The sequence below is a fragment of the Aythya fuligula genome, chromosome 2 (assembly GCF_009819795.1).
Source record: "Aythya fuligula isolate bAytFul2 chromosome 2, bAytFul2.pri, whole genome shotgun sequence".
NCBI lineage: Eukaryota > Metazoa > Chordata > Aves > Anseriformes > Anatidae > Aythya > Aythya fuligula.
Window position 1 is genome coordinate 141017413 of NC_045560.1, and position 24797 is coordinate 141042209.

The following is a 24797-nucleotide window of genomic DNA, read 5'->3' on the forward strand; positions in this document are numbered from 1 at the left end:
GGAAAAATTTGAAACTTCATTTGCTTTTTTAAAATTGCCTCACTGTTTAAGTCTTAGAACACTATAATAAAGGAATATGATTCTTTTATCTGCTCATGGCAATTGCCATAAGCTGGTCTCATGCCAAAAAGCATAATGTCTATCATTATTCTGTTTGTTTCAAATATAGCATAGTTTGGCCCCGATCAGAAAAGATATTCAGAACAGGTAACATTTCAGCTAATAGTTCCAGCTAACAATGCCATGTGTAATTTTCTTCATTTAGTTTAAATACCCATAACACCAGCACTGTGTGTCACCTGCAGAAAGATTTAGAATCACGATCTTTTTTCACAATGTGAAGAGCAATTAGTTATTTCACTATAGTTTCTAAGCTGCAGCACAATATACAAACTGTTCCATTTCTTTGATGAGCCACCTCTTTGAAAAAATAGACCAGGAAGAACACAGTTTCACAGTCCATTGAGAGACTGATCATTCCCATCCAAGCCTTTCCCTCAAGTCTTGCTGCATAAATTAGGTCTGCAGTAGTACTGCTGCCATTCAGCCTCATCTGGCAAAGCAGACAGGGTTTCTGCTTCAGCTGGAATGAAACAGCTCTTTTTTTCAAGTTAGAAATAGAATTTCAGTTAAGGAAAACTCAAAGATTTTTGTGGTGTGGTCTAGGCTTACCTCCTGGACAATGCCTCATAGCCATTTTACACCGTCTGGATTCTGCAATGGTTGGGCATGGTATTGTGTCTTTTGCTGGCTTCTTCACAATTTGTCTTGTTCTCGTTTCCAGGCCCCACTTAAATCCACATGTTTTATTGTTTCTGCTGCACGTTCCCCACTCACTCCACTGACCCACTTCACAGCCTTCTGACAAAGCAAAAAAGAAAACACATTATCAATTCTTCTGGTTCTTTCATTCTCTTGTATAAAATTTTGCAATCAGCAAGCACCACTAGAATGCACCACTTAAAAGCTTTTCTGCTAACCAGCAAAAACTTGGATACAAAATATTTTACAGAATCTGAATCATTTCAGTCTATATCATTTCAAGCATAAAACAGTCAGACTATCAATCTGCTTGTACAAACAGCATGTCAGTCCCAAATACTCAGAAACACTCCTAAAATCATGAGATTGATCTACATTTTTCTCTTTTTATTTAATAAATCCTATTCAGTTGTCAACTAGATTTCCAAAGCTCAAGAGTTCATGTTTTTAGGTCCTCCCTACCATGAAATACAAGGACCATTCTTGAAAGGAGTCTGTTCTGACAGTTGCCAGGCTTCAAGGTAAAACACCAAGCTGTGAGACTCAAGCAAGTGCCAGTGTTGGCTCAAAGTTATAAATCAACTTTCTACTAAACACACTAATTTGCTAGTTTACATTTGGAAAAAAAAATAAAATAGAGAGGAAAAAAAGGCTCTGAGCTGGTGACAGGATCTCAGTGCTATATATTTTACAGAGCCTGCAAAGGAATATTCACCGTGGTTTTGCATCAAGAGATGGTGAAAATGTGTAAGATCAACTTCAGCTTCTATTACTCTCTCTTCCAGTTCTTCTCATCTTTCTAATTTGTCCTGCACATGGATGTGACTACCAACACATCTTCCTGATTACAGGACTTGTACACATCATTTTTTTTATTTCCCCCTCCAACAGTGTTTGTTGTAGAATGCCCAGTGTGCATAGATGATGCCATACAGCAACTTAAATGAACTGGTATATCAAACTCCTCCTTTGCTTCCCTTTATTTACTAAATGGAATTGTGGAGAGCTACAGAGGAATTAAAAATGACTTTGAAGCCCAGGTGCTACAGCAATTCAATCTGCCCTGCCGCTGGGTTTTGGACTTTGTGAAAGGCAAGAGGATCAGGTAGTTTTATGAGGGCAAGAATTCAGTGAGTATGTTATTGAATTCAAATGCTAATGCAAATAATGTCCTTCATGAAATCTTGCAAATTCTGAGTTACAAGATAATTCACGGGACATAACTTCCTGATGCAGAAAAGAGATGCATTCCCAGTAATGCATTATTTCAAAGTTTGGAAAAAAATATATATATATTATTATTATGGAGAAAGAGCTCCAGACACAATCCATTAGTGAATATTTCTTGATGGGAACTGCTAAGCATCAGCCTAAAAAATTTGTCATCAGCATTTGAACCTGGCCACCTGGCAAAGGAGTAGCTTCAGCAGCACTGCTGTGCTAGAAGACTCACCCACACATTCCATAAGCTCTTCCAAGGCAGCAAATCCAGGAGGGCATCCTCTGAAGCAGCGGCCTCTGTGTGAGTAGAAGCCAGTTTTGCATTTGGTGCAAAAGTCTCTGCTAAAGCAGGAGTCGCAGTTTTCTATTCTGCATCCTGAATCAAAAGGATCATAAGGAATAATGACACTGCTAAGTTAGACTCAAAATGAAAGGATTTATAAAGCAATAGAATCGCAAAACCACAAGTACTATAATGAGGAACAGTTATCCTAAAATCCATTCACTATATAAGAGAAATCAGTTAACGGTATGTACCACATTTCCTTACATCCTTTTGATCCTATTTGCTAATCAAAACTGTAGATAAAACTTCCAATTAAGTGATTTTTGAGTTCATGTAATCTTTCTGGAGGAAAAATATCAAATAGAAACTAATCTTCTGTTTAAGTGATATCAGGGGAAGTAAGACAGAAGTTATTTTGGGAAGTATGCAAATACTCCACATATTTGTTTGGTTGGTTTATTATTTATTCCTGCAAGAAGGATCCACATTTTTTACATGACTTGACCCAATAAACAGCTGAATGTTTTCATGTGTTACGTCTGATTTCCATATCTGCACATATGGATGTGCCACCAGGAAAAAAAAAAAAAAAAAAAAAAGTAAAAAAGTCAAGTTTTCTGCATACAATTGTTCTCTATCATTAATGAAGTCAATCCATAAATATATATTTATTTATTAATATATTAAATGTATTAAATGACAAAACATATACAGCTATAATAAACAATAAAAATATAGCTACTGCCTTTTGAAACATTGAATTTTACTAAAAAACAGCTTTTTTTTTTTTTTTTACCAAAAAAAAATCATACCAAAACACTTAATCACCAAATCTTAAGCATACCAAAACAATTAGTCTGGGTGATTGTGGGAAATTATTTATTGTAGCAACTAGGAAAACATGACACTTATCAGATCAGATTTCTTATGACATTGGACAAGAAATTAGGCAAAGTGCATGGAAAAGAGGAAAAAAAAAATATTTCAAACGCTGGTATACCCTTGGTTAGAAAACTCAAAAATCAGTTTGAAGTTTCCCACTGCAAAAGGTACGCATTTCAGGCTGTGTGCAGACACAATCAGACAACATGTTTGCAAGGAAATCCAGTGCCCAGCATTTCTCAAAGGGACTCCTACCAGCACATCAACAGCAAAAGCTTGGTTTCTTACCCACAGTCTTTTTTATAGGAAATTCCCAAGATTTACCATTTCCTTTTCATGAGGTTTGCACTAAAGATCAATGCCCATACAATAATTCTGCAAAATCACTTCCCTAGATTAATGCATCTGCAAGGTAAAATAAGGCGAGCTGCTCTGCTGTACTGGGTGTACTGAAGTAGTTAACCGCAAATCTGGCTTGTTATATTCAATATGTACTGCAAATATTTTATCAATTGCAATGCTTGAATCAAACATTCAGTGTGTTTAAATATTCAGGAAAAAAAAAAAAAAAAAAGCCTTTTGCCCACACACACAAGGCAGCTTGAAAAGACATCAAGGTTTTTCCAAACCATTTAGTCCAATGATGAGGTGAAGAACAGAACATTAAAAGATAAATTAGCATCATGTGACCCTCCCTCATATCTAAATGACGCAAGTAGTTTGTTTGTTGTTTTTTTTTTTGGAATAGTGTTCTAACTACTGCTTTCAAATTATGTTGAGGAGTAATACATATAAAGTTTATTCTATTTGAACTCTCTTGAGTCAAAGAGAGATTAAATGGAAAACATTTCCTGCTGATAATATATAAACATGCTGATCAGGTGAAATCCTGTCTCACCTTACACTGGGGGTACATAACACATATATGAATACCTTATATTCAAGCATTAAACTAATGGATCAGTCTCCTATTAGTTCTTTGATCGTATTTCAAATTTCCATCCTATTTATATCCTTTGCTTTGCCTTCTATGTCAATTTTACTTTGTATTGCAGTATAGCCCTTATCATGACAATTATATTTTGGACACATTAATAGGGACTCCTGGGTTAAGAGTGGGCTGAGATTTCCAGCTAAGCAAGTTATTTTTAATTTTTTCCTATAAAGATAAATTACTCCAAATATCAAATACCTATTGTTTAATCGGTATCAGATGCAGTTTAGGGAAAAAATACTAAAAAATATATTAAGAATACTTTAAGATTTCTGACACTAAAATTTTAATTCCCCAGAGTGATCCAGCATGGTGCTTGGGGTTACCGGGTACTACTTGTAATGTTTCAAATCATGAAGGATGCTTGTGTAGCTCTAAGACTTGAAGGAGTTCTTTCAGTACAGATTCAATAAACTAAACTAAAGAGATAAAGAAAAGTGGTATTCCAAAACTTTCTATGAGTCTATTTTCAATCACAGTCACAGGAGTGGTTATAAAACCAAGAAATTTTTTAAGTGGATTATTTTTGGTGCCTAGCTTAATTTTATCACATTGTTTAAATGCTTTTGGGGCAAATTTACATTACTTATATTTTAAATCAATGTGATATTAATAAATAATTTTAACTGTGTCTAAGCCAAGTAAATCAAAATAAGTTAATTCTTAAAACTCTTTTGCTTTTAAAGCTATCAACATGGACAGAGAAAGAACGCATACTTATTTTTAGTTGAACGTTTAAAGAATACTGATTCTTCATTATCAATATTAAGATACATTGGTATGCAACTAAATACAACTGTATTAAACTTAGTATTTCTTTTTGTTTACTAGCATTATCTACATATATGTTATTAAATGTAAGTCTTAACAGAACTCTATTCTAAATTCCTTTTTTTTTTTTTGTATTCTATCATTTAAATAATGTGTAATCTGGTATGAAATCTAAAGAGCTGTTTGACATCATATTCAATAGTTAAAAAAATAGCATTTTACAAAACGGCTTTATCCTTTACACAAAATAACATAATAAGAAAACAAGGAAATATTGTTTATAGTGAATTGTTTTTATTTATATTTCATTTATATTATATTTATACTGTTTATAATGAATTGCTTTCTTCTGATTGCCATAGCTGTCAACTGTTCTAATTTTTTGATCTTATCATCTTATGTCTAACTCTGGAAAAGGGAAGCAAAACCTTTACTATTTTTCTAAATAACTTTAAATTAACTAGCCAGTTTACTGACAACTATAATAAACTGGAACAAAAGAGATATTATTTTTTAATCTGGAAAAGACATCCAAAGGATGAATTTAACTTGCTAGCTGTAAATCTAATTGCCTTTTTCACTAGTTTATTTCATTTTCTGTACTGTTCCAGTAGCTAAACGATATTGCTAGTATACTGTTTTGTGTTTTTTTTCCACTTAAAAGACTACTTAGAAGTTTACAACACCACAAAAAAAAAATACAAACTTAAAAAAAAAAAAAAACACCTTGAGCATTATTAAGATTTTAGACACAAGTTGTTCTGTAAAAGAAAGAAACAGATGATGCAAAACCCCCAGTACTCTTCAGAAATGCTTTGATTTTTGCTCTAAAAATAAACATAAAAATGTGTATATGCTTCTTAAAAGTTGGGGATAACTGGTAGATTTTAGAATTTGCAAGGAGAAGTCTAGAAGTGGAGTTTTAGAGGCTTTGGGGGAAAGATAAGGCTAGTGTTGAGGAGAGAATGAATTGATAAATTCAGGCTTGCAGAAGAAACCTTAAGAGCAATCACACACCTCTGGCAGGCCAACCATACTTGCAGGGCAACAAGAAGCTAGGATACCTAATGTTTGTGGTGGTTTTACCGTGCTAGGCAGCTAAACACCGTAACTGCTCTCTTACTCCCCCTCCTTAGATGAGGAGGGGAAGAAGTAAAGTGAAGAACAACTCACGGGTTGAGATGAGGATAATTTAATTAAAGGGAAATAATAAGGAAAATTATTAAGGAAAGATTATTATTAACTAAACAATATAACTAAAGGAGAAAAAAAGGGGGGGGGGGAAGGGAGGGAGAAAGTGAAACAAAAAACAAACAAACAAACAAAACAAATAAAGGCTATGTGGAAGTGCAGAGGAAAGAAATTACTCTCTACTTCCCACAAATGAGCGATGCTTGACCATGCCCTTGAAGCAGGGCCTCAACACATGCAGCTGCTGTTCAGGGTCACATTTTCACAAGGAGAGCCCACCCCTCCCCTCTTCTTCCTGTTTCCACCTTTTGTTGCTGAGTGTGACACCACATGGTATGGAATAGCCCTTTGGTTGGTTGAAGTCAGCTGCCCTGGTGATGTTTCTCTTCTCACTTTTTTGCCCACCCCCTAGGAGGGTTAGAGAGAGTCCTAATGCTGTGCCAGCACTGCTCAGCAGTAGACACAACCCTGATGTGATACCACTGCTGTTCTAGCTACAAGTGCAGAGCACAGCAGTGTATGGGCTGCTGCAGGGAAAGTTAACATCCCAGCCAGACCCAGTACATTTTCAGAACCTGAGAGTGAAGAAGAGGTGCTTTGGTGCTGCTGCTCCCATTCACCTAGCAGCAAGACACCTGTATGTTAGAATCCCTACCGCTTCCTTCTCTGATACTCGATTTGCAGTGGGTCTGCTTCCCATCAGACCTCAAGTACCTTCTATTCCTGCTTGGCATTGTGTCTCCTTATATCCTACTGGACCTACTACCCACTACTACTACACAGTCAGGAACTCTCATAACACTCATACTTCATCTCTTCTAGCACAACCTATTTTCTGGCTAATGTCTCTGTCTTAGCACTAAAAGTAATGTCACATTCTTGCTTCCATTCTTCCACTTCAAATGTATAAAATACTATTTTATTTTATTTTAGGTACAGTTTCAATAAACTAAACTAAAGAGATAAAGAAAAGTGGAATTCCAAAACTTAGAAATGCTAACTTTTCTATGAGTCTATTTTCAGTCATAGTCACAGAAGTGGACATAAAACTATGAAAGTCATCCCCATGTGGAAGTGATATATTTTCCTCTGGTACCACCCTCACCTATCTAGAATTCAAAAAGCACTCAGGGACCCCCAGAGAAATCTGGTGGTATGTCTGATTAGCACAGCCTATTTCTAAACAGATGCCATTTTTTTAAATGTTACACCAGACTTCCCACCAGAGCAGTATGTAAACACTAAAAGCTCAACATTCTGACCTCATTGAAATCCATGGCAAAAGTCCTAAGTGCTTCAGCAAGGGCAGTTTTCAACTTACAAGTTTTTTTACACCAACAGATAGATCACAGCCCACTATAACTACCTTAATGGGCAAAAACAATATTAACCCCTCTGAAGAGAGACAATCTTTCATGATAAATGTGTATTCACAAAGTAAAAATTGAGAACTAAAGAAGAGCAGTACTCCAACAGTCAGAAATGCTAACTTTCTACAAAGTCTATGTGTAGTCACAAACTGTCACAGGAGTGGTTATAAAATCACAGCACCATGACTTCACCCCTCAGGGGAAAGGGTGGAAAAGAAGTCATTGCTTTGTCTGGTGAAGCTACACTGGGCTGAAATTAGACTAGAGTGCTCTGCTGAACTATCTTCAGTATTTAGGCAAAACAAAATTAAACAAAAATGTATCCCTTCAATAGAGCTCTGAAATGTATTTATTTATTTATTTATTCATACAAGATACATACCTTCTCCAATGGAAAGTCTATTGATACTGTGCAATCTCTTAATTTAACCTGAGAGAAGAGTAAGGACTTGAGTGAGTGACATTTCAATGCAGCACAAAGGCAGATTACAGTATGTTAAAGTGCCTCCATGCTTTAGAACAGCTACAGAATATGCTCAAAAAAGAAATATAATTCCATGAGCTACAGCTGACCAGGACCTCAATGACCAGGAAACCTACAGAACTGAAGGACCAAATTTTTTGGTTTTCCAGAGTAGAAAAAGAAAGAGAATCACATCTCCCTCAAAAGAGCCATTGGAAAAAAAAAAAAAAAAAAAAAGAAAAAAAAAAAAAAAAGAATCCAAATACAGAAATTTAAAACATTTTAGACGTTGCTTACTGAAACAGAGTAGGAATAGATTAGTTATGAGCTTAGGAGCCAATGCCCCTTTTTACTTAATTTTCAGTGAGCTTTAGCACCCCATGGCACTTCAGAAATAATTTTCTTCTAAACTGTTTCTACATACACACCAGATTTTTATTATTATTATTTCTATTTTTTAAGTAATAGCTGTGAACCATGTTTCAGTCAAGATCAGGGCAACCTATCTTGGCTGGCCAGCAATAAAATATTTGGTTTTAGACTTTACAGTCTCATTTATTTTGATCCATATATTCATTCTGAATATCACAAAAAACAAATGTAACTGAGGTGGATGAAGCTTTCAATATTTATAGAAAACTGCATAGAATGCTACATTAAAGAAGTTTGGAGGGAAAAAGCCTGGATTACACATCATGCCCAAATTAGAGATACATTTTAAGCAGATGAAATACAGTAATATTAAAAGATTTTCCTGAGCAGTTTTGACATCCTGACAGTCCTGATAAGCCACTTATACTAATTCTTCTTTTAAAATAAGCATATAAGAATTGACAGACTCATATTTTAGAGAAGGAATCAAAATCCCAGGAGTTCAAAATATAAATTCAGATACTGAATTAAATTTAGACCTAGGTACATATGTCTGCTATGACTGGAAAAAAAGAGAAGAAAAAGAGGAAGAGGAAGAGGAAGAGGAAGAGGAAGAGGAAGAGGAAGAGGAAGAGGAAGAGGAAGAGGAAGAGGAAGAGGAAGAGGAAGAGAAGAAGTACATGTATCTGACAATAGCTTAATTTTATCCTATAGTTACAGAAAGCATAACATTACCAGAACAAGTACTATCCTTCCATTGTAAATCTACCACCTGATTTAAGATGATGTAGAATAAGCTGAATTGTAGAGAAACTATAATGCCTTTGGAAATCAAGCTGAAGAATACAATTCGGCAACTCCCTCTCTCATTTTTCTGCTTCTCAGTAAACACCATTGGTGCTCCACTCTTAACTTCATGCTGCCATCCTGACATTGCATCTTAGAGGCATACAATGGTTTGGTTTGGAAAGGACATTAAAGACCACCTAGTTCCAGCCCCCCTGCCATGGGCAGGGACACCTCCCACCAGACCAGGTTGCCCAAAGCCCTATCTAACCTGGCCTTGAACACTTCAAGGGATGGGGCATCCACAGCTTCTCTGGGCAACCTGTGCCAGTGCCTCATCCGTTGACCAGCACCAACTTTTACACTAATCCCCTGCAGAATTCCCTGAACTAGGAAACATTTCAAAAACCCATGCATTTCATAATTCACCTGGAAGACAGAAGACAAAGGCACATGAGGGACAAAGACTGTTAATACTACTAAGAGTAGGAGACACGTGGCCAGAGCTGAAGTAAGCTATGCTGTGAGCAGCTCCTGTAGAGTTGAATGACCAATGGAAAAAAGAGACCAAAACATCAACTGGCTTTCAGAAAGGTCACTGAGGAGACAGTAAGGAGAGGGGGAAATTCATAAGAAAAAGAGGTTCAAACTACATGGAAGCTATTTAAAATCCCAAACAAAAGTAGCCTTAGTAGGAGTGCAGGAGGGGGGGTTGTTTTGTTTTACTATTTATTATTATAAAAATAGAGATTTCTAACCTACAATTTCAGCAGGAGCTGAACATAAATTCTAGAGAATGTTACATAGCCACTTGACAGTAATGGTTCCTAAAGTTTACCACAGGTCCATGATTTTAAAGAGATCAATGCTACTTATAAAATACTATAACAAGGATTTCTTTTTTTAATTCACTTAATAAAAACTTAACAATACATTTCTGTTATATTATTGAGATCTTTAAACAAATGCCAAACAATAGTGTTTTCAACTCATATTTTACAAATATATATTTATTAATATATATTAATAATTATAATAATTATATTTATATATAATATTATATAATTATATAATAATTATTATATTAATTATTATAATATAATTAATATAATAATTATATAATAATTATATTTATATCTAATATAAAATTATATATTATATATAATATTATTATATTAATAAATAATTTATTAATATATATTAATAAATAAGTTAAATTTTATTAAATCTATTCACTACAGATTTAAGAAATCTTAATTCAAAACACTATTAAGATTTTTTTGTTGGCAGCTGAATGGGAGGTCTTCTGTCAGAATACAAAAATTGGCCAAAAATCAAAAAATTAAGAATATGACCAAATCTTTACCAAGAAGCACTTGAAGGAGGAAAAGAGAGTAGAAGAGATGAAATAAAAGAGAGGAAAAAAAAGAAAATGTCTATAACATAATGGTAGTTAAAAGTTAATATCTGGCCATACGATTTGACTTTCAAAATCCCAAATTTTGATATTTATTTATTTTATTTCAAATACTGTTTTTTCTTTATAAGAGAAAGTCATGAAAATGGTTGCTAAAAAGTCAGAATAAAATTATTTTATTTAAGACAAATTGTGTTTCCTTGTTTTGAACCCTTGACAGACTGGTATGAATTGTACTGACTACAATCATCTTAGAGCTTCATATACTCTGCAGTACTACACAAGGAATAATAAAGCTATCATATGTCAATGATGCCTTACAATTTTGTAACAAAGTTTGAAAAAAATATCATATTTCTTTATATTTCATGTGTTTAATAAATAAATTATTTGTTTAAAAGCTTCTGTTTATTTTACTTAAGGCACATGGAAGAGGTAATAACAAATTTAGCATTGAGAAAGAAAGTGGACATAAAGAAATGGAGTAGCCAGACAAATCTGAAGGGAGGTATAATTTCTAAGTTGTAAGTATGTCTTCCCCCAAAAAGATTACAATGGATACTGACTAGGTTGAAACATTCAAGATAGGCTCAATACATTAATCAGACCAACGTTAAACCAACACTGAGGTGACAGATTTCATTCAATTTTTTGTGTTTTCTTCTTCTTCCTTGGAATATTTTTAATTCTTGTTGGAAGAGTATAATTCAAAGTTATTAATTATTAAAATTTATTGGAAAACTAACAAACTGTAGCTCATCTCTTGGGCATGCTTTTACAGAAAAGACACAACACTTTCCAATTTGGTGTCCAAATGTACTGCATTCTTATACTTCAGTGTTCAAGATGAAAATCAACTCCAGAAGGAAACACTACATTGACTTCTAGGGACAAGTAGTTTAAAAATTACATGATTCACTGTTACTAGAAAAACAGTCTAGAACCATTTAGCAAATTCAAGAGACACATACTGCTTACATGTAGAAAAGAAAATTAGCCTTGAAATTCAAAATTTCCGTAATTTTTGGAGCCGTTGCACTTGGCTGTAGTATTTATTGTGTTACATTTGGCACTAACTATGCTTGGCTTTTAAAATCATGTCAACATTTTCCATAAAAAAAAAATGTTCTATAGCTTCTCTAACAAAAATGGGCAAATGTTCCAGTAATAAAATGTTAAACAGCTTTTGTGCCTGTAAAGACATTAATAGGGCAGAAATCATTTCAGCTTATGTAATTTAAACCCTGTAACTCCCAGACGGATTTTAACATTGCCAGAATTTTTATTATTTTTAGCTGAGATAATACTATCTGAGCAATAGGCTGTAACTAGCTGTACCTAAAACTATCTAACATCAAGTAGGAAGAAACCTATTCTACTTTTTAAGAATGTTTATTTAAGTCTGTTTGAATCCACAAAATGTCTGTGTTTCAACAATGCCGTGTGTGTGCCGTGCATGATCACCAAACCAAGAGCAAAAATGTGGGTATGATTTATAAATACACCAGTTGGCGATTACACCAAAACAAAAATATACAGGTCAAAAATCATTGGAGGGGAACCAAAACTGGTCTGTAAATGCAACTGCATAATTATTCTCAGAGGGGGAGACTGTCAAAGGCATGAGGGTGAGTTAAATATGCAGCACTCAACACATGCCAGTATGGATTGGACACAACCTCATTTGTGCTTTTCAAAACCAATCCTGTAATTCAGGGAAAAAAGGCCACTTTCTGTAAGTGGTAAAAATGTAAAAAAGTTGTATTGAATTCACAATCCACCTTCTGCAAATAACTTAAAAAAAAAAAAAAAAAATGAATGCAAGGAACAACTACCAGTAAAGACCATAATTTTTCCTATCTCACAAACAAAGTATAGGCTACCATAACTAAATTAATCTATTTCCCAAAACTGTAAAATATTCAAAGGCATTTTTACAGCCCAGTTTTGAAAGGAAGAAGGTGGACAAGTTGCTGAATTCACAACTGTGTTATGAAAATGAAGGCCAAAATCCTAAATTGCTTTACAGAAGGGATATATAAACTACATACTAGTCTCATTTAATTTTTCATCAAAAAACTAGCCACCTGGTACAGATTAGGCAGCACTCAGCAATGTTACCTAACACAAAGCGAAGGACACCATATCCACCAAGCCCGCGCAGGGAACTTAGAGAAACAGGCGGGATGTCATTACGTGGGCTGGAACGTGGCCAAAGCACTGCAGTTAATGTTCATGTTCTAGCCAAAAGTGCCACAGAATGACCTCATAAGGCTGTCAAGATTATGTGTGATCTGAAGGACAGCACCCACTTTCTCACAACACAGTGCATCCCAGTGACATGCTGCAGGACTGAGGGGGAGAGTGCCATACATTTAACGAACTTTTGATTATTTCAGGAAGCAGAGAAAAGCTGTTTTTCACTTCAGGTTCTTAGGTTTGGTGACCTAATTCTGGTTTGACTATTACACATGAAAAAAAAATATGAATAAGAGGTAGTAGCAATGATTAATAATCCATATGGGTAATTGTCCACATATGAGCATATGGAAAAATCGATACAAATAGGCACAACTGCCAGATAGTGGTGAAATAATGTGTAGATATACCAGAGCACTCATTGGTTTTAACAGTTGTGCTGCTAGGCACAAACATGCAAACAAGGAATCTTGTTGCACATTAGCAGGTTGTAAATTTCCAAATAAAATGCAGTGCTAAAAGTGAAAGGTTGTTTGTTTGTTTTTAATAGTACATCTGTTTTATTAAAATAGCAACACTTACATATTAAAACATGTCTGGTGTGAGGTGTCTGGTCACCTGAAATTTGTGTGGGAACAAATAGCATGAAGGGAAGCCCACCCATATCTCAGTGCATAAACTAGGCTAGTTCCTACATGAGCCATTATTAAATTAATGCTTACTCTTTTTTATTTTCCTATAACAGGAATTGTTTTTTTGTTAAAACCAAAAATATCTGCTTAAATCATCATTCTTTCATAAATTTCTCTATAACTAAAATAAAAACAACAACAAAAACTGGTTAATACATAAACAATTTAATTTACTGAATGTTACAAATCTTGACGTGAGCCAGGACATTCCTAAGAAAGAAGTTTTATGATGCTCTTAAGACATCTGTAAAAACATCATTACGTTCCACAACATATAATTTTAAAAACGAGTGTGAATTATGGCCTTCCTATAAAAAGTGAATGTAAACTTTCAAAACAAACAAACAACAACAACAAAAAAAAAACTCACTTGAACATCTGTTCATATCAGGCGTTCGGAGCCCATAGTACCCCGATGGGCAGGAATGCAAGCATTCACCATATTGTCTCATTCCTTCTCTTCGTAGGAAGAAGAATAACTTATGTTGGCATCTGATGCACCCATTATCCTTTGAACAAGATAAACAGCCTTTGCAAATTGGATTTGGTCCATAGCTAGCTGCAAAATAAGAAAAAAAATTACACTTTAAGATCATCTAGAAATTATTTTGGCTGGAGGTCCTCTTTCCTGTAAAGTGTTAGTTATCTACTGCATGATTACAAGTAGTTTTAAAAGAAAGGTTATACTCGCTGCTACACACCTGCACTGGCAAGTGAATAAAAAGAAATGTAATCTCTGTATTTTACACTAGTATGTAGGGCAATTTAATGAGCTTACTTTTTAAATAAAGCTACAAGCAAGTGAAGACCCAGCTATACAAAATTCACAATTACAACACAAATAAAATTCATATGCTGAATTCTAGTTTGAACCTGAGCATATTAGCACAAACTATCAGCAAAATATAAGAATATCAGCACCCTGATCTATGCACCTGGAATGATATTTCCATTGAAATACAGCACCGAAACCACAGCAATTTCTTGCTCCTGAACAGAGAGCAACATTGAGTTGCAAACTTAAGCAGCAAACCCTCTGCAGAACAGGTACAACACTAGCAATGCACATCCCATATCTGTTGAGGGTCTTAGTGCAGCTATCTACAAGTTTCTAGACAAAATGGGTCAAAAAAAAAAAATGCACAGACATGATGCTACATCTAGATACAATTATCATTTTATGTCAACAGCTATTATGTCTTCATATAAATTGTTTTATTGTTTGTTTTTATGACTTGAGTGATACTGCAACACAAATCCTAACAGCATCTTTAGTACCTTGTCTTTCTCCAGAGTCACAGAACACGCCCCTGCCCCCATGTGCACTCAACTTGTTCTGAGGCGCTGAGTCAGCACAGCAGGTTAGCAGAGGAACGATGGCTCAAGATGTTCCTGAAACCAGAATAACTTAATAGGACTTTTTAAATATTAAATTGGCCACAGGACCTCACAGAAATTTGCCAGTTTGAACCTGGTTTACTGTGAAAGGAGAGAGAAAGAAGAGAGAGAAAGAGAGAGAAAAAGAGAGAGAGAGAGAGAGATTATGCAACAGAAGGAAAGCATCTTTGAGGCGTCGTCATCTTTTTAATAGAGGCCACTCTGACAGCAGCTGGACAAAAGCAGGAGTATGTTTAATTGCTATATTTTAAAGTATTTAAAAGTATCCACACCCTAACATAGTACTCCAGTAATATTATTATATATAGAAGTATAAAAATGGTTGTTCAATGTCTGACTTCACCAGCAGAGCTGGGAAAAGAAGAAAAGAAAAAGCCCACCACCCTCTGGAACCAGTAGCTGATAAGCTTTACTCTCACCTTCGCACATCTGCACACCACATTCTCACTCCCTCACTGCTCCGTGCCCCCCACTATGCCTCTCCAAGTTCAGTACGACAGCAGTCAGTTTCTATCTTATACAAAACACTCCTGGTGGGTGGCAGGCAGGACAAGGAACCAAGCAATCTGGCATGAAACGGCTCGGCCAGTGGGACACTTTCTGAATGTTGGAGTCCTCTGGCACTAGGCTCATGTTCTGATATTCTCTTGATGGGAATCGAACCCTTATCCTCTATGGTACACATACTGCTACTCCTCAGCTATCTTAAGCCCTTTGCAATGACACATCCTACAAGACCAACTGCCTTAAATACCTGAACATTGCACACATCCTGTTGTCCACAAGACCTCTGATTTACCTTTTCCTATCATTCATCTCGCAAATACTCTCATTCTTCAAAGACATACGAGAAGGGAAACAAACAGATGAGCTAGGCCTGAAAGCATCCCTCATCTCACTGTCAGCAGGGACTGCCTTTCTGTAACCACATCAATTAGTATGTGACCATGTACTCCAAAGCAATTGTTGCTTAACACGTGGTGGGCAATCCTGTAGACCTCTGGGTCCCCTTTTAGTCTCCTTGCATCTGACTCTCAACAAATCTGTACCTCAGCTTGCTCAAGGTTCCTCACAGAAACCTGTACTTTAACAAAGGAATTGAAAAGAACAAAGCAAAAGTAAATCTGCAAGATACTTCAATTAATTCATTACTCAGAAATTTTTGGAGTTTGAAACACCAGAAGTCAGGATCTCATATCCAGCATGTTGTTTCTACCACAAATCAAGGATGTTTTTCCTCTCTGTCCCTCTTGAGCAGCTGCACAATATTGTCATCAAAGAAGCCAGCTCCCCCACTTCACTCCAGGTTTCAGCCTTGCATGTCCGCCTTCTGCAACTGTCACTCTATCCCTATGCTCTCTTTTGGAGTAAGCTAACTCTTTCCACAACATAAGCCACACATACCTCTGGGAAGTCTGCTCTGGGGAATCCACCAAGTAGGCAGCATGATGCCTGCAGTCCTCACACCCTTTTCTAGCAGTTTTGTGTAGGAGTCCCCCCATACACCAGCGGTACAACTTTCATTAGGGGTGCCCCGTAGACTCACCACCCAATAAGCAAGACCTGTCATAAAAAAACACTATCTAAACACAAAGTATGATCCTTGCATTATTTCAGAAGCTGAACATATAAGCTGTTTTTTTATGATTTGACTTAGCACAACCATCTGGGGCCAAGAAGAAATATAAGGCCAAATGTTAAACAGCATGGACATAGCTAAAGGCTACTATTCTCAAGAGTGTGGTTTGGGGAGCAGGGATTACAGTCTGGAGCAGATGTATTTGTAATGTCCATGTTGGTCTTATCCCCTTCCCTCACTGACCCCTGACAAAATTCAGACTTCTTGGCTACAAAACATGTCTCTGTTTGACTCTACTGTCCACCTTTCCTTTATCTATGACTGTCCACATGTTATTCTCCTTTTTTTTTTTTCTTTTTTTTTTCTTTCTCTATTTCTGGTAAGATGCTTTTGGTGTTCACCCTTTGTTCTGCAGACAAATTTAATTATGCTGACTTACTTGGGCTTCAGAGATGTTCAGGCATATTCTCACATGAAATGGAGCTAATAGCATAAAAATGATCATCCATTACTTTGTGTTACTATTTGTTTAGGAGATGAAGGGTAAATCTTTCACAACTTCAGGTCAACAACACAGGATATGATAAGGTTCAGTAACAGCTATTTTGTAAGTTGTGCATAATTATCCCCAAATTTTATCTCATATTTAGGTTCCCCAAATTGTCACATCTAGCCTGTTCTTTACCTTAACAAATTTGAAAAGTTCTCTGCCTGTAGTTTTTCCTCTGATACAAATGTTATGACGTTCAGTATTAAAACTAGCAAACTGCTCTGAAATCCTCACGTGCTAGTTGTTATAGATGAGGCACATGTATTACTACTTAAATGTCTGATTATTAGACACACTGATTTTGGATAACAGATAACACTGATTTTGGATAACAGTCGTCACATAGTGATGACTTTTCCTCTTGCTCTCTTGTTTCTAAGTTATATAAAAAACAAACAAACAAAACAAAACAAAACAAACAAACAAACAAAAAAAAAACACTAAAAATACATCAGATAATTTTCTCTTTTCTTTACCACACTGCCCCCCCCCCCCAAAAAAAAAAAAATAAAAATAAAATAGTGAAGAGTTATACAATGATAAGGGGAGAAAATATGGGGAGAGAACAAGATTTGTATGCTATAATAAAGAGTGTAGACTTTATGACAGAATCTGAAAACTTCTGAATGTGCTGTTTAGGCAACAAACTGAACAATTTCAAAGTATTTTGCATACAGTAAGTTATTGTAAAGTGTGTGTCACAGAAACAGCTTTCTTCTACTTTGTTGCTGCTTATATTCTTGCAGAGCTTCATGGCAAGCATACTGGCTTCTTCTGCAACCTTTTTGTCAGTTCAACTTGTCCCATAGCAGGAAAAATCATGACATGTTCTACTGCTAAATTACTTGGATACTGAACACATGCTTTAACAAATCAAATGCTCCAGCAATTTTTTCAGCATCACATAAGCATGCCATCTTGAAGATATCAACTTAACTATACTCAAAGGCTATAATGAAATTCTACAAAACCCTCAACCCCTCAGAAAGTTTTCCCTTTACATCTTGCTTTAACACAACAAATACAATATATTCTTATTGTATATAGCTTTTTCAGTTCTCATAGAATTGCTCCTTGAATGAGGAAGTGAATGCCTCTGTGTTCAGCAGGAACATCTATACACTTCCTTTTGAATTTCTTCATAACTTTTTTTTTCCCTTCTCTATTAGACTGCAAGAAAAAAAAAATAACAAGCTTATAAAACTTGGTCAATCACATTCCAAGTTACCAGTTGCATCATATGCAATGTAAAACATCATACTCAGTTCTCACATCTTGATTTCAGCTCTGCCTGGAACACCCTCCTTGACTCTGTGTGCCAGGCAGGCAGATTTTCTCCATCCAAATCCCTCATGAAAACTCACTCCTTCCACAAGGCCCACAAATGTTAACCAGTGTCAGAACGCTGCTGTCGTCACATCATAAAACCAAAAATGCACACATGCTCTAACTTAGCACCATCCTCTTGGTCTCAAAGCACATGATTGCTCTGGCTGTCTGTTAACTTTGTGAGCTCCTTGCAGCAGAAGCAACGTTTTGTACAGCCACACAGGTATGTATCTGGGTGTGAACACTGCACATAAACACAAACACACACCTTTATATAGATAGTGTGTTTTCTATTTCTTCTGCTTGCTGCTTCTACAGCTAGAAGGGCATCCATTATAGGGCATCCTCTGTATTTAAATAAAAAGCATTTACAGACTTGATTCCCTGTGTTGCTTTTTTATTTTAAATCTGGGATTAAATACACCATTAGAAAAGGTTACTTGAGAACACAGACTAATACCCAAACACTGAATGAAACACTTCTGAACTCTAAGAGTGTTCAAAGTTTCATGGTTTGGATCCATATCAAGTAAAATCAAATGTCAGCTAATTACTTTAACTCTTGTCTGGATCAAATGTATTAAAACCACTTCAGCAATATGGCTTAAAGTGAATTGTTATGACTATTTGAAATCACAAGAGAACCAACAGTACAAAATGAGTCTAGTCTGTTCCCCACAATAATACAAGTTGCTCTGTGAGCAAGAGAACTAACAGCATTCCTATGGATTTTAATGTCTTGCAGCCCACACCACAATAACTGCTACTAATTTGAGCCTTTCTTGTATACCCACTTCCTAGCTGTCACAAATCTCTTCAAAACCTAGTGCTCCACTTCACCCCAAGAACATGCCCGTAAAAACCAAGTTGAAATGGACAAATGGATACAAAACCAATCAAAGAAAGACGAGGACCTGGCAGAGTGAACAGGTGCTAGAAAACATCATTACCTTAACATCATTTCTTTAAAGGGTCAGAATAGCTTGCTCATTGTGATCTTAAAATCACTCAATGCCTGTTCATTGTGTCACTACTTACCTGATTAGTTTTGGCCTTTTGAATTCTCTGAAGCCAGAAACTGGGGTTATTGGTACAACAGCCCACTTAATGACACTCTTGCCCTGACTGGGATTGCAGCTACATGAACATTGATAATCGGAGTTTAGCTCAAATCTAGCAGAAATGCCTCTGAGACATTTATCATTGCAAACATGAGGTGTGCACATGGTACTTGGAGGAGCAAAGCAACTAAAACACCATTACTAGCTGCATTTAAAGTAGAAAGAATAGATTCAGAATTCAGTTAATGCTATAAAGATAGCATATATCATACTATACATATATCTCCAGTGCAAGCAAATAAACAAGAATACACTCTTGCTTGGCATATGACTTCAGAATGGAACAATGATTACAGCCATATAGGTGCACCAATATTATATACTATAGTTAAAAACTATCTAATAGGTTATTAACTTATTGGTTAATAATTTTCTTGGCTGGCCAAGAGAACAACATATTTTTCATTAGAGCTGGGGGGGGGAAGTAAGTTTTGGATAGAAAACTTCAGGAAAAAAAAAAAAAAAAAAAAAGAAGAAAAAAAATGACTAGTTAACTCTAGTCATTCATTGTCTTAATTTAAGAGAATTATGATATTCAAGGTCAAAGGGGACTTTTGTGATCAATTAGTTCACTGCCCTGTACAAAGCAGCCACAGAACTTGTGCTTTACTAAAACATATCATTTAAGAAACCACTCAGACTTGATTTTAAAATTTTCAGTGGCAAGGAAACTACCACAACCTTTGTTAAGATATCATAGGGGCTAATCACTCTCACTGTTGAAAACCTGCAATGGAATTTTGAACTTCAAATAACAACCACTGGACCTTTTTATATCTTTGTCTGCCAGATTGTTAACAGTTTTTCAATGTTTTTTCCCCAATGTAGACACTCTGATCAGGTCAACTCTTAGCCTTCTCATGGGCAAGATAAACAGAGCAAGATTCCAGAATGTCTCACCGCAAGGCAAAGTATCCAGTCCTTTGATCAATCCCTTACCATTTTATCAACAGACTTATGGACACCAAAAAAGAACTCAGCAGTGGAAAAGTGATTGTACCAGTGCCAAATACAGAAGCGATACAGCTTCTCTACTATTCCTAGATATTACTCACTTGAAACATTCACGTATTATGTAACTTCTTTTGACCACAAAAATACTGGCTCACAAGTACCACACTGCTCTGCATAGGAAGCAGACATTTTGTTCCCCAGTGCATTTTGCAGTAACACTGCAGATCACCCAGCGTTAATCATTTTCAGGTCACCGATCCTTAAACACCTGGGATCACTCTCTTCCAAGTTGTCCACAGCCCAGAGTGTTTCCCAGGATGCCACTCTTCCTCTGAAGACAAACTGTAGGGTGGCATTTCACTTCAATAAATATGGTACAAATCTCCTTAAATTTATGCTTACAGTATCACAGAATGGTTTGGTTGGAAGGGACCTTAAAGATGCCATGGGCAGGGACACCTCCCACTAGACCAGGTTGCTCAACCCTCCATCCAACCTGGTCTTGAACACTTCCAAAGATGGGGTATTCACAGCTTCTCTGGGCAACCTGTGCCAGTGCATCATAGTAAAGAATTTCTTCCTTATATCTAATCTAAATCTTTAACTTAGACCATTCCCCCATGTTCTATCACTACACCCCCTGACAAAGAGTACCTCTACAGCTTTCCTGCAGTGTCCTTTGGATACTGGCAGCTCACTATAAGGTCTCCTTGCAGCCTTCCCTTCTCCAGGCTGAATAACCCCAATTTTCTCAGACTGTCTTAGCAGGAGAGGTGTTCCAGCCCTCTGATATGCCTTCATGGCCCTCCTCTGGACCTGCTCCTGTGCTGGGGCTGCAGAGCTGAATGCAGTACTCCAACTGAGGTCTTTCAAGGGTGGAATAAAATAGTGGGGGATCATTTCCCTTGATGTCTTGCCCATCCTTATTTTGATATGGCCCAGGATACAATTGGCTTTCTGAGCTGCAAGCACATATTGCAATAGCTCGTAAGTCAGCAATTTTATCTATATGGCATTATGAAACCATTTTTGACTTCCTTTAGAGGTTTTAATTATATTTCAATATCATAAGTTTACATTTAAGCCGCTAACATTCGTAATCCTTTCCTTTGTAATCCTCATTCCTTTGTTAGCGATACAATGTTCTCTGATTATTCTTGCCTCAGAAGCTTTCTCTTTATACTACCTATATTTCAAAGATAGTGCATTTTTATTCCACTTCCAGATCAAAATACTTCACTTTTGTTACATGGCCAAATACTTCCAGAGATTTCTGTACTGTTTTCCCTACCACTGTGGTAGGGATAATCACTGTAAAGACACATAAGATACCATTGCTGTCAAGCACCCAGGCAGGTCTTAAGGAATAGCCTATACATTGAGATATTCTGCAATACTTAGAAACCATAGACACTATCAACACTGGATACTTGCTACCAAATTCAGAAGCCTACTTAATAATAAAATGACAACATATGGTATGTTTGTTTCAGGATGCCTTGGTTGCTCAGATAGTTTGAGAACATTACTGATGCTCTTTCTTAGCTTAACCAATCACAGAAATGTGTTAGCCATCTTACATCATTCATCCATCTAGATCTTTTACAGACATCTCTTGCAATTTACTTTCTGGATATCTGCCATCAGTTGGAAACATTTAACTCCCCTATTCCACTTCTGCTACTTATGGCCTATCAATCCTCACCTTCATCTGTAGAGCCTTCAGCTCTACTGAATGGTGCTTCATGGTTCTATTTCAGTTATGAATCCTCCTCCACAATTTCTTTCTATTTAGTTCCTAAGGGGACAGTTCCTTTCTCCCTGAAAATGGAATAGCATTGTTTCCTAAGCCTGGTTGCTCAGAGTTACTCCATCTCCCCAGCATTCCCCAGTGACTATACTTGTCCTTCCAGTCTAGAAATCCAGAGCTGTCCAAATTTACATTTTATGCACAGGAAGTCATTACTGGCTACAGGATGGAAAAAATAAAATAAATAAAAAAAAACACCACAGAACTGTGGAACATCTGTTGCAGGTCACAAACGTCACTATCACCTGTCATCCTAAATATTTAGAATCGAAATAGATACAGAGAGGAAAGTTTCCCATTCCCTGTTCAAACGCCCTTGGAAACATTAGCTTTTATTGCTGTTTGCTGTTCACAGGTTCACCAGTTTTATCCTAGGTCATCCTGTTGTCACTGGCAGAGTAATACAACACTAATATTTGAAACACTGGGGATAAAAAAAGGCTCAAGCGTCACAGCCAGAGTGCATACAGAAACAAAACAAAACAAAGTAAAATAAAATGAAATAAACTAAAAATAAAAACAAACAAACAAAAAAATCCTCCCTGTATGTTCATGTACAAGGGCAGTGACACAGCCAGCCTAGGAGAGGGGAAAAAAAGCCTCACCAACCAACTGGTTCACAAGTTTACAAATGCCACTTTTACAGGTCATTTATCTTGAAGCCTTGCCACCCAAAATACCTATGTTTGTGTTCAGAAGTCATATATGATTTACTTTCATGTACCTGTTTCCAATCCCATTTCTGAGTTTTAATTTATAGGCCAATACACTTCGGTTATAGTAAGAAATTGCATTAAATCAACTAACAGACCAGCCATTTAATTTAATGCATTCAAGTTGTTGATTTGTAAAGTGGCAGCTTCAGTATTATCACACTGAGTGGCTGCTTCAGTTCCTATCACACAAGAACCCCTCCAAAATGCCCTCTGTTTCATTTGCTTATGAGCTGTTAGAATCATGTTGGGTTTTCTTTTTTCTTTCTTTCTTTTTTTTTTTTTTAAAGGAACCCTGAACAGCAATAACAAAATATGGCCAATAGATGCCCATCTCTGTACTGTTTGCACAGCTGTGAGCAGTTTTCCTTTACTACAAACTCAAAATTTCCTATCTTATCTGGCATCTTCAGTCTCTGTAAAAGTACCCATAACATAAGCTTTAAATAAACTTCCATCAAGTAGTTTTATGATTTGGGATACTTTATAAACCCCAGATAATTTGATTAAATGCTGGAAGCTTCATGTACACTAGCCTCAGAAATCCTAAACATAAAGGCTAACAGGATTTTTAACATTCAGCATTTTTGGAGGATAACTTGCCTTCCAATTTATCTTATTTAGATTTTGCATTAATTACTCCTTTAGTTTTCTACAGGTCTACAGAGTAGAACACAGAAATCCTCCAAAGCCAGTACTTAAAAAGACAAAAAATATCACATCTGAGATTCATGGTTGCTCCCCAAAGGCCAGCAATTCAAACATGCAGACGACTGCACAGAATAATTAGAATCATAGAATCATAAAGGTTGGAAAAGACCTTCAGGATCATCTGGTCCAATCCTACCAACAATATTACTCACTAAACCATGTCGCTAAGCACCACATCCAACCTTTCCTTGAACACCCTCAGGGACAGTAACTACACCACCTCCCTGGGCAACCCGTTCCAATGGCTGACTGCTCTTTCTGAGAAGACATGTCTCCTCATTTCCAACCTGAACCTCTCCTGGTGCAAGTTGAGGCCATTCCCTCTAGTCCTATCACTATCTAGTCCTATCACTAGTGAGAAGAGGCTGACCCCCAGCTCCCCACAGCTTCCTTTCAGGTAATTGTAGAGAGCAATAGTCTCCCCTGAGAGCAATAAGGTCTCCCTTGAAAGTTGCTCCTCCTGAACAGACTTATAAAATTCATATTCCTCAGCTAAAGCATCCACTTTCACCTTTATCTTTTTAACTTATATCTGCTCTATCTCACCTATGGATGAGGCCCAGGAGTTCCTTGTAGGACTTATATGCAGGAAGAGGGTGTTGGGAATGATTGCTCATTGCTCATAGCCCCTGTGTTCCCCAGTTCATTTTGAGTGGGAAGTTTACCTGCCTTCCATTGGAAATCTCATTTGGAAGCATGAGCAGATGCTCAAATGCTGGTAGTTCTAATGCGTATACTGATAGTATAACTATGAACAAATAGTTATACTGATTTCAGAGACTTACTATACCTTGGAAACACTGTGTTTATTTACTGTGTTAATGCAGACACTGCAAAGACAAACAAAAAAACACTTTTTTACTTTCCTTATAACACCATGCTTGCTGGTAGGGTGATCTCGGCAGTGAGACCACAAAGCATTGTTTTTCCACCTCTCAGGTGATTAAAACTCATTTGGTCACCAGTTCCAGAGCTTTCCATTTCAAGTTCCCATGCTATAATCATCTAAAAATGCACAGGCTGTCACAGCCTATTTCTTAATTACAAAATTGTAGAGGAATGCTTTTTCCCCATCTACATATGAGTGCCACTATCTGACAGCACACTCATCATCAAACTTCATCCAGCATGTTGCTGCTGCAGATCAACATCTGGTCCACAAATCCTATTGGAATATAGTCCCAGGCATTTAAATAAATTCATTTTGTCAAACCTTTTCATATCTA

The 24797-nt window shown here is 36.4% G+C and overlaps 1 protein-coding gene across 1 annotated transcript in view; it reads right to left on the reverse strand.

Moving 5' to 3' along the window:
• RSPO2 (R-spondin 2) overlaps positions 1–24797 on the reverse strand; it is a 109229-nt gene that overhangs the window by 42014 nt on the left and 42418 nt on the right. Inside the window, exons 2-4 of the mRNA XM_032182056.1 lie at positions 13777–13965; positions 2216–2359; positions 673–861 (exon numbers count right to left, since the gene is read on the reverse strand). Coding sequence (XP_032037947.1) covers positions 673–861; positions 2216–2359; positions 13777–13965 — 522 coding nt within the window. The remainder of the gene's footprint in view (positions 1–672; positions 862–2215; positions 2360–13776; positions 13966–24797) is intronic.